The 13,173-nt window shown below is 53.3% G+C and overlaps 2 protein-coding genes across 2 annotated transcripts; both read left to right on the top strand.

Moving 5' to 3' along the window:
- Nucleotides 1–602: 602 nt before the first annotated feature.
- Nucleotides 603–2,026, top strand: LOC132510330 (interferon lambda-4-like). Its single transcript, XM_060132227.1, has 5 exons — nt 603–770; nt 1,198–1,269; nt 1,362–1,505; nt 1,726–1,800; nt 1,928–2,026. Exons 1-5 carry the CDS (start codon nt 603–605, stop codon nt 2,024–2,026), a joined length of 558 nt encoding a protein of 185 aa, XP_059988210.1.
- A 3,830-nt stretch (nt 2,027–5,856) lies between these two features.
- Nucleotides 5,857–7,185, top strand: LOC132509577 (interferon lambda-3-like). Its single transcript, XM_060130739.1, has 5 exons — nt 5,857–6,036; nt 6,316–6,393; nt 6,663–6,806; nt 6,915–6,998; nt 7,087–7,185. Exons 1-5 carry the CDS (start codon nt 5,857–5,859, stop codon nt 7,183–7,185), a joined length of 585 nt encoding a protein of 194 aa, XP_059986722.1.
- Nucleotides 7,186–13,173: the final 5,988 nt, after the last annotated feature.

The raw sequence follows: 13,173 nt of genomic DNA on the forward strand, positions 1-13,173 counted from the left end.
GTTACTTAGAACAGGGCCCAGTAAGACCAAGCACTGTATAAGGGCTGGTTGTTATTATAGAACAGAGATAAGGACACCCAGGGTGATGAAAAGAAAGTGAGAGGATGCAGAAAGGGACAGAGACCAGAACTGGTGGCAGAGAGCTGGGGCAGAGTCATCGCTGGCACTGGCCCACAGGTGGGTAAAGTCCTCAAACCCCTGCCTGCAACCCTCTGGGCTAGTCAATGGCCAGCAATGACGTTGGGAAAGCTTACCCTGCACGGGGAAGCCCGCTTGCTCACCATTCTCAGCTGGGCACTTAAAAGCCACCACGGAGGGTGCAGGCACCGCTGTCCCAGGTGGACACCACTCTGGACACCACCCAGAGGACAGTGGAAGGCAGGCCCTGCTGCAGCACCAGGCTCCAGAGACACATTGTAGCTGAGGAGGGAGAGGAGAGAGGCTGAGGGTAGGAGGGGGCCATCCTGTCTCTTCCCCTGCGTGTGTCCACAGCCCACGCTCTGAGCGTCAGTCCCTCTGCAAGTCTAACCACAGGCAGGGGCTTGGACTCGGGGCCTTCCCCTTGAGCTCGCTGACGTCCGTCGCGTCCTGCAGGAGCAGAGATGGGGCCGAGTGGCGCAGCCGCGGTGGCCGTGGGGCTGTGGGTCTTGGTGACGGTGGGCGTGGCAGCGGACCCCGAAGTGGTGGAGCCTCCGCGCCGCTTCCTCTCACACTACCGCTCCCTGGACCCCCGGGCGCTGCTGGCCATCAAGGCACTGAGGGACCGCTACGTGAGTGATGCTCAGACGCCCCCGCCCCCTGGACCGCGGGCCCACCGGGCTCGGAGACACCAGACTTTGTCCCGAGGGGCCCTCGCGTCCTAGCGTCCAGCAGGCACATCTCAGATTTCAGGGTCCAGAATTGTGACCACGACCTCTTCCCGGAGGCCCGGGTGGTCAGCTCATGCACGGCCTTGGTGCGGGTCACAGAGGGGCGCCCCCTCCAGGCGGACTCGGCTCCACATCGGGGCACAGGCTCCGCACGGGGAGCGCGGGTGCCTTTCAGCCCCACTCAGCCATCGGCGCGCTGCCTGGTTCGGGACACGATAAGCACAACCGTCCCGGCCAGTCCCCAGCCACGTCCAGGAATCTCCGACGTCCCAGCGCTTCAGGGGCCCTTGCCAGGAGACTCCGCGTCACCCCAGCCCTTGCCCCGCAGGAAGAAGAGACGCTGAGCTGGAGGCCGCGCAACTGCTCGTTCCGCCGGAGGAGGGACCCTCCGCGCTTTTCCGTGAGGCCCGAGGGCGGCGGGCGGGGTGGGGGTGGGGTGGGGGAGCGCGGGCTGGCGCGCGGCCCCGTCTAACTCCCGCCGGGTGCCCGCAGTCCCGTGCGCTGCTCCGCCAGGTGGCCCGCGGCCTCGCCGACGCCCAAGACGTGCTGAGCAGCCTGCCGAGCCCCGAGCTGTTCCCCGGCGTCGGCCCGACCCTGGAGCTGCTGGCGGCCGCGGGGCGGGACGTGGCGGCCTGCGTGAGTGCGCCGCGCCCTGGCCCCGCACACTTCCCGGCTCGCTCTGCGCGCCTGGTCTCGAGGCCAGGCCCCCCGACTGCGAATCTGTCCCATGAGGCCAGAAACGGGCACAGACACGATTCACGTCCTCTCGGTGTCCCCAGATCCGGGCTTTGGTCTGCGGGGGGGGGGGGGGACTTGGTTCCCCGCCGCCTTCATTAACCTCCTGTTCTCCCTCCAGCTCGAGCTGGTCAGGCCAGGCTCCCGGAGGAAGTCCCTGCGGAGGCCCAGGAGGCGTCCCCAAACTCGCACAGCTGTGAGTGGAGCAGGCGGGAAAGCGGCTAGACGGGAGCCCGGCTTGGAGCCGTGAGGGTCTGGAGAGGGGTCTCTCGGGGAAGGAGATCCCTGAGTCAGCCCCACTCCGCCTCCTTCCCGGGCTGCAGGACTCGCCTCGGTGCCACGAAGCCACCGTCATCTTCAACCTCCTGCGCCTGCTCGCGTGGGACCTGCGGCTGGTGGCGCACTCGGGTCCTTGTCTGTGATCCCGCCGCGGCTCCGCCTGGGACCCGAAAGTCTGGGGGCGCCTGGCTGCGGACGCCGCCCTCCTCCGTGGCCCCATCGGACCAGGCGGGTCTCTCAGCCTGGACCCGCCGGCGCTGGTGCCAGAGGCGCCCTTTTCCCAGAGACCACAACGAGTTCCCCCGGAAGCAGCGATATTTCCGGGGGATGCGTTGCCCTAAGATCTTCCAGGGTCCGGGCTGGCAGGAAAAGACTGGAGTCCGTGTCCGCCTTGGTCGCTGACCACCACGTACCATGGACCAGTTTCTACTTCTGTGGTTATAGGAACAGTCCTGTCTCATGACAGGTCCCAGCCCTGCTTTGAACCTTCAGTGCCCGCTTTGCGATTCCATGAATATGTGACTCTTGGACGTCCCCGCTGGGGAAGTCTCTTTCCCTGAGGGACTGGATAGTGAAAGGGCCAAAAGTCCTCTGGATAAGTAGTTTTTTGAATTCCATTACTTAGGTGTGTTTTGTGTTTATGAAGTTCCTGTGTGTATTTGCCGTTCTGTGTTCTGTTGTTAATTTATAGCGAATTATTAACTATTTTTGCATTTCTTTGGGTTGTTTATTCCGTGATCATTTTGAGGGGGGCTGTTCAGCACAAAATGCTGAGACAGGGAAATCAGGTGACCTGAGTTTCAGTTCTGCCCCTGCCCCTTAAGTGTTGCGTGTCTGGGCAAATTACTTCTCTCTGAGCCTCAGTTTACTCATTTATGCCATGGCATTGTTACACTTCCCTTGCAGTGAGTACTATACATTGAAATAATGTTTCTGAAGCTTCCAGCTGAAGCCACAGAATGGCCTTAATAATTGGTCTCCATTAAATAATCACACCCGTAAATGCAGAACAATTGCACTTTTAAAATCTGTCTGCATCTGTGGATGGGCAATCTTCGTGGCCAACTGCAAAGCCTGTTTGCCAAGGTCACACAGCTAGAGAGGGTCAGAGCCAGGTTTGAGCCCCAGAGTTTAGCTCCAGCTCCCATGCTCCTAACCACTCCCCTGAACTTCCTTTCTAAGAGAAACAGTATGATGTTGAGGGATTTTGAGATAATTTGTCAATTTTCAGGATTCACAGTTGTTGCAATGCGTCCTCCCCTGATGTAAGGCCGATGCAATTAATAGAAACTGACCAGAAAGAACACTGGTAGGTGACTTGGGCACATCCCTGCTTTGCTTTTATTTTTATTATTATTATTATTTTTTTTTTTTGCTGTACGCGGGCCTCTCACTGTTGTGGCCTCTCCCGTTGCGGAGCACAGGCTCCGGACGCGCAGGCTCAGCGGCCATGGCTCACGGGCCCAGCCGCTCCGCGGCATGTGGGATCCTCCCGGACCGGGGCACGAACCTGTGTCCCCTGCATCGGCAGGCAGACTCTCAACCACTGCACCAACAGGGAAGCCCTGTTGCTTTTATTTTTAAAAAACATGTTTATTTATTTTGGCTGCTCTGGGTCTGAGTTGCGGCATGCATGCAGGATCTAGTTCCTCTACCACTGATGGAGCCCGGGCCCCCTGCACAGAGTCTTACCCACTGGACCCCCAGGGAAGTCCACCTGCTGTTACAGGTGAACCTATCTGCAGGGCAGGAATAGAGACGTGGACCTAGAGAATGGACATGTGGACAGAGTGGGGGCAGGGGAGGGTGGGACGAAGTGGGAGGGTAGGGCTGACATATATACACTACCATGCGTAAAATAGCTAGCTAGTGGGAACCTGCTCTAAAGCACAGGAAGCTCAGCTCAGTGCTCTGTGACGACCTAGAGGGTGGGATGGGGGCGTGGGAATGAGGTCCAGGACGGAGGGCATATAGGCATACATATGGCTGATTCACTTCATTGTATGGCAGAAACTAATACAATGCTGTAAAGCAATTATACTCCAATAAAAAAATTTCTAAAAAACGTTACGTATCAGAGCTCAAGGACATTCCCAAATGAAGACTTTGGTCCACCCTCTCCCCGGAATTATGAATGAGGGAAAGAGGGGGTGGGAGTAATAGTCAAAAGGACTCCACACCTTCTGTTCGAGACGTCCATTACCTCCAAGTCAGGAGATGTCGCTACACTGGGGCCGTTGAGTGTAGTGGTTACTCTCTGGTGTCAGACAGAACTCAGTTAATATCCTGCCCTCACCACTTACTTGCTGTGTGACCTTGGAGAAGTCTCTTAACTCCTCTGAGTCCCTGCAGTGTCCTCTGTATTTGCAATGTAGGCAAAGCACAGGATGTCCTTGGTGCTACCATGAGTATTCAGCAGCACGTTGCGAGGGAATTCCCAGCCATTCGAGTGGTCAGGACGCCGCGCTTTCACTGCCGAGGGCCCGGTTCAATCCCTGGTCCGGGAACTGAGATCCTGCAGGCAGCGCGGCCAAAAACAACAACAACAACAACAAAGAAAACAAACCATATTGTGGCAGGGCCTCTGTGAACAGGGTGAGATGTACAGGCTCATAGGAGGGGCGTGTCTCTGTTTCTCTTTTTCACTGACTGTTCCCTTTTCCTGGAAGGCTCCCCCTCAGATCTCCACAGACCTCCCTCCCTCACTTCCTTTAGGTCTTCCCTCAAATGTCATTTCATGACCTTATTAAATACAGATTTCCTCTCGCACTCTGCTCTCATCCCTGCTTCACTTCTTTCATTTTCCGTTATCTGACTTTACCTAACGTAATACGTACCACATGCCTAATCCCCGTGTCCCAGACAGGTGCTACCTCGTACCTCTCTCCAGTAAAAAGCCCCATGAAGGATTGTCTTTTCTTTTTTCAATGCTTTCTTCCTGGCACCTTGAGCAGGGTCTGACCCAAAGCGGGGGTGGGAGGGCAAATAGGTACTTGGTGAATGAATGAAGGCATTTTTCTCAACCCCACCTGATTTCCCTGAAGTACTGGTCACAGCTCAATTTCATAGCACATCCTCCTATTCCTGGGTCCTTGTGCGCCTGACAGAGGGCAGGTCGGTGCAGGCTCCCATGCTGTCTCTATCGGTATCAGGTGGGGAAGGGTGGGGAGCAGCTGGTGTCCTCTCTGAATTCGCGAGTGTTTTGCCTTTCTCACTCTCCCTCCCACCCGCAGCAGCATCCCTGGACCTTCTGCCTTCTCCTAGACAGCCTCCCTCTTGGAAGTTCCAGGCTCTTCATGGCAACACCTCCTACAGGTGCCTTTTCCCTCTACTCCCTGTACTGGGGACTCTGCCAAAAAGGAAGTCCCTCTGTCCCCTCCCCACCGCAGTCCTAGATCAGCCTGGGCACCGGCGCAGGAGACCCGCCGTGTGGGGCTGAAGCTGCCCCAGCCCTGATTTTGACTTCCTTACTCACTTTCTTGGAGGTGAAATGGGACATGAATCCATGTCAGTTTCTCTTTCCCTGAGCAGCTCACAGGGCTCACAGGCCCCGCCCCGCTCTGGGCTTTCCCAGCGCTCGCCTCCCCTGTTGCCAGTGTCAGCCTCTAGCTGTGTTTTCACTTTTCCTACATCAGCTGGGATTGCCCAGCTGCACAGGCTAAAAGCTGCGCCATGGAACTCAGGCAGGAATTACACCTGAGACGGAGCTGGAAGTTCAGAGACAAGGACAGAGCAGCGAGCTGAGATCCAGAGGAGGAGGCTGAAGTCAGAGACGCCGGACGAGACTGAGAGACCCCAGGCGGCAGCCTCAGAGCCGACACTTGATCCCCATCTGCTGCAGAGACCAGAGAGCAGGAATGAAGCTGGGTCAGCCCCTACATCATTGTCTGGGACCCTCCCCTCCCCAGAGCCTCCCCCCTCCCCCCCGCGACGCCCTCCCTCCCCTCACCTTCTGTCCTTCCTTAACACAGACATGGCCCCCGGCTGCAGGCTGCTGCTGGTGCTGATGACCGTGGCGCCGAGCAGGACAGGAGCGGTTCCTGTGCCCTCACCCCTCGGGGCCCTCCCAGGTGCAAGGGGCTGCCACATGGCCCAGTTCAAGTCTCTGTCCCCGCAAGAGCTGCAGGCCTTCAAGAGGGCCAAGGATGCCTTTGTGAGTCTCCCCCGACCCCTCCTGCAGTGGGCGACCCTCCACCCCTCCCTCTGTGCGCTCCCAGGCTACCTGGGCTGAAGGTGGGCCTGCCCTCCCCGCACTGGGCTGACCTCCACCCTCCCCGCGGTGGGCGATCTCCTGTCCTCCTGCGGTGGACCTGCCTCTGCGGTCCTTCTGGAAGTCAACCTCCCGTCCTCCTGTTGTTGGCCATCCTCCAGTCTCCCTGGGGTCTTCCCTCTGTCCCTCCCCCCATGGGCTGACCTTGCCCTTGCTCTCCAGGAAGAGTCGCTCTTGCAGAAGGACTGGAACTGCAGCTCCCGCCTCTTCCCCAGGACCCGGGACCTGAGGCAGCTGCAGGTGAGTTGGGAGAGTCAGGCCCGCCTGCCCTCACCTGCTCGCCCTGCTCCCGCTCTGCAGGTGGCCCCTCACCTCCTCCTTCCCTCACGTCCTTCTCTCCCTGCCCTCCCCTCCCGTCCCCTGACCCCTTCCCCTCAGCCAACCGCATCGGCTCTCACCTGACCCCGACTTTCACCTTCCACTGTCCCTTCCTCTGTCCCCCTCACCTGTGCCTCCTCGCCTGTTCTCTCTCACGTGCAACTCTCACCTGTCTTCTGTCTCCTCCTCAGGTGTGGGAGCGCCCCGTGGCCTTGGAGGCGGAGCTGGCCCTGACACTGAATGTCCTGGAGGCCACGGCTAACTCATCCCTGGATCACATCCTGGACCAGCCCCTTCACACGCTGCACCACATCCACTCCAAGCTCCAGGCCTGTGTGAGCGCTCGGGGCACCCGGGCCGCGTCTGGGCTCTGGCCACCTGTACGTGCCCCTCTGTCCCAGGCCCTGCCTCACACCCTCAACACCACCCTCCTCTGCCCGCAGGTCCCAGCTCGGCCCACAGCAGGCCCCAGGCCCCGGGGCCGCCTCCACCACTGGCTGCACCGGCTCCAGGAGGCCCCGAAGAAGGTGAGTGACCGGGGAGGGGAAACCGATGGCTGGGCTCAGCTGGGAGCCCAGACGTGGGAGCTACTGAGCCATCCCCCTCTGCCCCCAGGAGTCCCGGGACTGCCTCGAAGCCTCTGTCGTGTTCAACCTCTTCCGCCTCCTCACCCGGGACCTGAAATGTGTTGCCAGTGGAGACCAGTGTGTCTGACCCCAGAGACCCACCTGTCTCAGCATCTTATTTATTTTTTTTAAATTTAATTAATTAATTTATTTCTAGCTGCATTGGGTCTTTGTTGCTCTGCACGGGCTTTCTCCAGTTGCAGCAAGCACGGGGTAGTCTTCATTGCGGTTCATGGGCTTCTCATTGCGGTGGCTTCTCTTGTTGCAGATCGCTGGCTCTAGGCGTGTGGGCGTCAGTAGTTGTGGCACGTGGACTCAGTAGTTGTGGCTCACGGGCTCTAGAGCGCAGGCTCAGTAGTTGAGGCGCACGGGCTTAGTTGTTCCGCGGCATGTGGGATCTTCCCAGACCAGCACCCTAACCCGTGTCCCCTGCATTGGCAGGTGGATTCTTAAGCACTGTGCCACCAGGGAAGCCCTGTCTCAGCATCTTAGATATTATTTATGCACAAACTACCTCCACTGGATTATTGCTTCCAGATCCCTATTTGTTTTTGAAGCCCCTAAAAGATATTTATTCTTGTACTTTTTGTAAAATGTGTGAAAATAAACAATTTGTCTATGACATTGACCTTGTTTGTATGTGACTGTATAAGTGACCGCACAACTGAGTATGTGACTGTGGCCCTCTGAGTGTGCGTGTATTGCATTTGGAAGGAGAAGTGAGAGATGAAGAGACTATGAAAGAATAAATGAATGAGGAGTGAAAAAATCACTGAGGATGTTTTCAGCCACAACAATGGAAGATTTCATTGCATCACAAGCTATCATTACATTAAGTAATAAGATGTCTAGAGGAGGCTGTGTCTGGGTCAGATCAGTGGGACCATGGCTTTATCATGGACCTACGGTCTATAACTGTTAGTATTTCTAAGGATATGTGTTATAATTGTGTTTGCGTTACATTCACCCCAACCTCCTGTGGTTCTAAACCTGGGATGACTATTGTCAGGGTGGCGATGTGCTGGGAGAAACATCACAGAGAGAGTTGTCACCAAAAAGTCATTAAGTTCCACTGTGGGCATTGTTCTATGTAGACAGTGGTGTTGACTGCAAATAATTTTCTTGTCTGATCTGTATGTCTTTTATTTCCTTTTCTTGCCTTATTGCACTGGATAGAACTGTAGTACTATGTTGAATAAGAAGGGTGAAAGAGGCCATCTTTGCCTTCTTCCTGATCTTAGGGGGAAAACATTCAGTTTCACCATTAAGTGTAAATGTCAGCTGTAGGTTTTTTGTAGATGCTCTTTTTCAAGTTGAGGAAGTTCCTTTCCATTCCTATTTTTCTAAGAGTTTAAAAAAATCATGATGGGGACTTCCCTGGTGGTCCAGTGGTTAAAAATCTGCCTTCCAATGCAGGGGACATGGGTTCGATCCCTGGTCAGGGAACTAAGATCCCACATGCCACGGGGCAACTAAGCCCGTGTGCCACAACTATTGAGTCTGTGCACCACAACTAGAGAGCCTGTGTGCTGCAACTACTGAGATTGTGCACTCTGGAGCCCGTGCGCCGCAACTAGAGAAGCCTGTGTGCTCTGGAGTCCACGTGCCACAACTAGAGAGAAGCCTGTGCACTGCAACGAAGAGCCCGTGTGCTGCAATGAAAGATCCTGCATGCCACAACTAAGACCTGACACAGCCCAATTAAAAAAAAAAGATCATGAATGGATGTTGAAATCCGGCAAATGTTTTTTCTTCATTGATTGATATGATCATGTGATTTTCTTTAGCCTGTCTTGGTGGATTGTATTGATTGGTTTTCAAAGACTGTCATTGATAAAAAGCTGCAAAGAGTCCTTGTATTCAGTATCCATGGAAGGGGGGCAAGAAGATGAATAATCTGGGGCTGCAATCTGGGGAAACATGCTCTTCTGCCTACTCCTGTCTCTATGACATTACTATTTCTTACCTCTGTAAGAGTACATGGTGTACCATGCACTGGCTCTTAGAACTTCTGCTCAGAAATGATACACACCACTTCCATCCCCATTTCATTGGCCCAAACAAGTGACATAGCCAAGCCTGAGGTCAATAAGGCAGAGATTAATAATTTTCCCCAAGAAATGGATTCCTCACTTTGGAAAGGAAGAAGGTATTTGGAATGATAAGGCAGTATAACACATCCTAAGTTCTTATCTCCAACTCTGACTTTATTGTTTATTTATTTTTTGGCTGCATAGGGTCTCAGTTGTGGCACGTGAGATCTTTCGTTGCGGCATGCGGGCTTCTCTCTAGTTGCAGCATGTGGGCTTCTCTCTAGTTGTGGTGCACGGGCTCTAGAGCACGTGGGCTCAGTAGTCACAGCACGCGGGCTTAGTTGCCCCTCGGCATGTGGGATCTTAGTTCCCCGACTAGGGATCGAACTGGCATCCCCTGCATTGCAGGACGGATTCTCAACCACTGGACCACCAGGGAAGTCCCTCCAACTCTGACTTTAAAGACAAAGACAAATTAGCTTTATTATTGTGTGTAGAAACCAGCTCAAGTTCAGATCCAAACTGGACCAGCTGATAAGCCAGTAGCAATGAAGACTCTCATCCTAAAAGTTCCCATGCCATTTTCCGACTAATGATCCGTAGAAAGGGATTTGCTGGTGGAAACCCCCATTAAGAAGAGCTAGTCCACAGTGCTGAGAAGGCAGGCCCGCTGTCCACTCTCCATGGTTCTGAACACCACTCTTGGCTACAGGAGGGTAGTTTCTTTCATCCCTGGGACCTTGGTGGATGCCTGTTAACTTCTTCAGCACTTACAGATTTTTAAAATGAAATATTGTCACATCACATAATGGTTATGGGATTTTTTTCTTAAATAACAGAAAACTTCAACTCAACTTGCTTAAACAATCAGGAATTTGTAATCTCATATACCAAGAAGCCTGAGGGGAAGAAAGATAAGGAGTTGGCTAATTCAGGAAATCACACTAATGTTATTGATCATTCAGATCCTTTCCATCTTTCAGCCTTGCTGTCCTCAGCATTTCAGTCTCATCCTCAAGTTTGATCATCTCAGGTCACACGGTGGCTACCGCAGTTATGGATATTAAATCCTTTGAGCAATGTCCAGAGGAAGAAAAGGGACAGCATTTCCATGTATCTTTCTTATCACTGAGGAAAACTTTTCCTAGGAGCCCCTAGCAGACTTTCCTTCAATCCCACATTAACATCCTATTAAAAATTGCAAACCCGGGCTTCCCTGGTGGTGCAGTGGTTGAGAGTCCGCCTGCCGATGCAGGGGACGCAGGTTCGCGCCCCGGTCCGGGAGGATCCCACGTGCCGCGGAGCGGCTGGGCCCGTGAGCCATGGCCACTGAGCCTGCGCGTCTGGAGCCTGTGCTCCGCAACGGGAGAGGCCACAACAGTGAGAGGCCCGCATACTTCCAAAAAAAAAAAAAAATTGCAAACCCGCTAGTGCTCCTGATATCCTAGTGCTCTACTTCCCCCCGCCATAGCACATATCTACTTCTAACACACCATAAATGTGCTTACTTTTAAAAAAAAATGTATTTATTTGGTTGAGCCAGGTCTTAGTCGTGGCACACGGGGCCTTTGTTGCTGCGTGCGGGATTTAGTTACTTCCCTGACCAGGGATCGACCCCAGGTCCCCTGTATTGGGAGTGTGGAGTCTTAAGCACTGGACCAGCAGGGAAGTCCCAAGAATGTACGTACTTATTGGGACTTCCCTGGCGGTCCAGTGGTTAAGACTTCGCGCTTGCACTGCAGGGCGTGCGGGTTCGATCCTTTGTCTGGGAACTAAGATCCCACAAGCGGCTCCGCCAAAAAAAAAAAAAAAAAAGAAATGTGGTTACTTATTATGTTGTTGTTTATGACCTGTCGCTCTCTACTAGAATATAAGCTCCACCAGCTCAGAGGTTATTGTCTGTTTTGTTCACCTCTGTCCCCAGCACCCAAAACAGGCACAGAGTAGGTGCTCAGTCAATACTTATTGAAAGAATGGATGACTGTCACATTGTGTCACATGCCTCAGCCCGAATGATTTGCTGGAAAGGGACATGAGACAACTATAACTGGCTCAGACCAGAGATGGTCTGCTTTGTAGAGTGGGGTTGGGGCCCACTTCTCCTGAAAGCTCAGGTCACAGCAAAGACGGTAGATTTCTGATCAAAATGGGGGTTATTTCAGGCCTCCATAATCTATTACAAGCCTCCAATACTTATTTCATATTTTCTCCCCTCTCCTTAAAACTCCAACTCCTCTCCCCCATCCTCACTCTCACAGATGGCTTTGCTTCTTCCACTGAAAACACGGAAGCAATAGAAGAGACATCCCATATGCTCCCACTACCACATCCACATACCTACCAGCATCGGGGCCTGGATGCTCTGCTATCCTCCTTTCTAAACCCAGCTTCTCCATTTGGACCCTGGATCCTACCTGTTTCTTACTCATAATTCTCCCCTCACCGCTTATCCTGCATCATCAGTTTTCCCCTGTCTATTCCTATCATTTCTATTATTTATTCTATCTCGGGAACTCCCTGGTGGTCCAGTGGTTAGGACTCCACGCTTCCACTACCAGGGGCACAGGTTTGATCCCTGGTCAGGGAACTAAGATCCCACATGCCGCGATGTGGCCAAAATACATAAATACAATACATAAAAATAAAAACATAAAGAAATTCTATTTCAATCCCACACCCCCTCCAGTTACCACCCCATTTCTCTGCCTCCTTGTACTAGTCAGGCTTCTCCAGAAAAACAGAACCAACAGAACACAGATATATATATATATATATATATGTAGATATATATATATATATACATATATATTTATTACGAGCAGTTGGCCATGCATTATGGAGGCCAAGTCCCAAGATCTTCCGTTGGCAATCTGGAGACCCAGGAGAGGCGATGTGTAGTTCCAGTGTAATTCCAAAGCCCTGAGAACCAGGAGAGCCTATGGTGTAAGTTCTGGTCCAAAATCCAGGATGCTTGAGACCCAGGAAGGGCCAATGTCTCAGCTTGAATCTGAAAGCCAGAAAAGAACACCATCTCAACTCAAAGCAGTCAGGCAGGTGGCGTTCTCTCTTACTCAGCCTCTTCCTTCTATTCAGGTCTGTCGTTGATTAGATGAGGTCCACCCACAGTAGGGAAGGCAGTATATTTACTCAGTCTACCAGTTCAAATGTAATCTAATCCAGAAAAACCCTCGCAGACACACCCTGAACAACGTTTGACCAAATGTCTGGGCACCCAATGGCCCAATCAAGTTGACACATAAAGTTGACCATCACACTCCCTTTTCAGCAACGTTTGTCAAAAGAGTTGTCTATGTCATTGTCTCCTCTTCCCCTGTGCCTCCTTTGAGTAAGGCTTTTGCCCCAACCACTCCACATTCAGCTCTTGTTCAGACCACCAATGACCTCCATGTTGCCAAACCCAGCGGTTAAGTCTCAGTACAATTTTTCCTGATCTGTCAGCAGTAATTGACATGGGTGTTCATCCTCTGCTCCATGAAACACATTCTTCGCTGGCTCCCACTTTCCTGGTTTTCCTCCTTCCTCTCTGGTGGTTCCTTCTCATTCTCTTTTCTGATTCTGCTTCTCCCCGAATGTACCAGGGGCTCATCCTGGCCCTTATCTCTCAACTCTCTGTGATGCATGTATCTATTCTCATGGCTTAGAACCCAACCCCACCTCTACAGTCATGGCTCTTGTGGCAGATTGAATTCTTGGTGCAAATTTTCCCCCTCCCTGCATCTATACCCTTCCCATGGCCTCATTGAAGGCAGAGTTTAATTCCCTGCCCCTTGATTTTGGACCTAGCCATGTGACTTTTTTTTTTTTTTTTGCAGTACACGGACGTCTCACTGTTGTGGCCTCTCCCATTGCGGAGCACAGGCTCCGGACGCGCAGGCTCAGTGGTCATGGCTCACGGGCCCAGCCGCTCCGCGGCATGTGGAATCTTCCCGGACCAGGGCATGAACCCGTGTCCCCTGCATCGGCAGGCGGACTCTCAACAACTGCGCCACCAGGGAAGCCCGCCATGTGACATTTTTTTAGCC

The sequence above is a fragment of the Lagenorhynchus albirostris genome, chromosome 19, assembly GCF_949774975.1.
Source record: "Lagenorhynchus albirostris chromosome 19, mLagAlb1.1, whole genome shotgun sequence".
In the NCBI taxonomy this organism is placed as follows: Eukaryota; Metazoa; Chordata; class Mammalia; order Artiodactyla; family Delphinidae; genus Lagenorhynchus; species Lagenorhynchus albirostris.

Excerpts from the sequence above, each read along its gene's own strand:
- LOC132510330 (XM_060132227.1), top strand. The coding sequence starts at position 603 with ATGGGGCCGAGTGGCGCAGCCGCGGTGGCCGTGGGGCTGTGGGTCTTG. Across the intron at positions 771-1,197 it reads AGGCACTGAGGGACCGCTAC|GAAGAAGAGACGCTGAGCTG; the intron begins GTGAGTGATGCT and ends CTTGCCCCGCAG. Across the intron at positions 1,506-1,725 it reads GGCGGGACGTGGCGGCCTGC|CTCGAGCTGGTCAGGCCAGG; the intron begins GTGAGTGCGCCG and ends TTCTCCCTCCAG.
- LOC132509577 (XM_060130739.1), top strand. The coding sequence starts at position 5,857 with ATGGCCCCCGGCTGCAGGCTGCTGCTGGTGCTGATGACCGTGGCGCCG. Across the intron at positions 6,394-6,662 it reads GGGACCTGAGGCAGCTGCAG|GTGTGGGAGCGCCCCGTGGC; the intron begins GTGAGTTGGGAG and ends TCTCCTCCTCAG. Across the intron at positions 6,807-6,914 it reads ACTCCAAGCTCCAGGCCTGT|GTCCCAGCTCGGCCCACAGC; the intron begins GTGAGCGCTCGG and ends CTCTGCCCGCAG.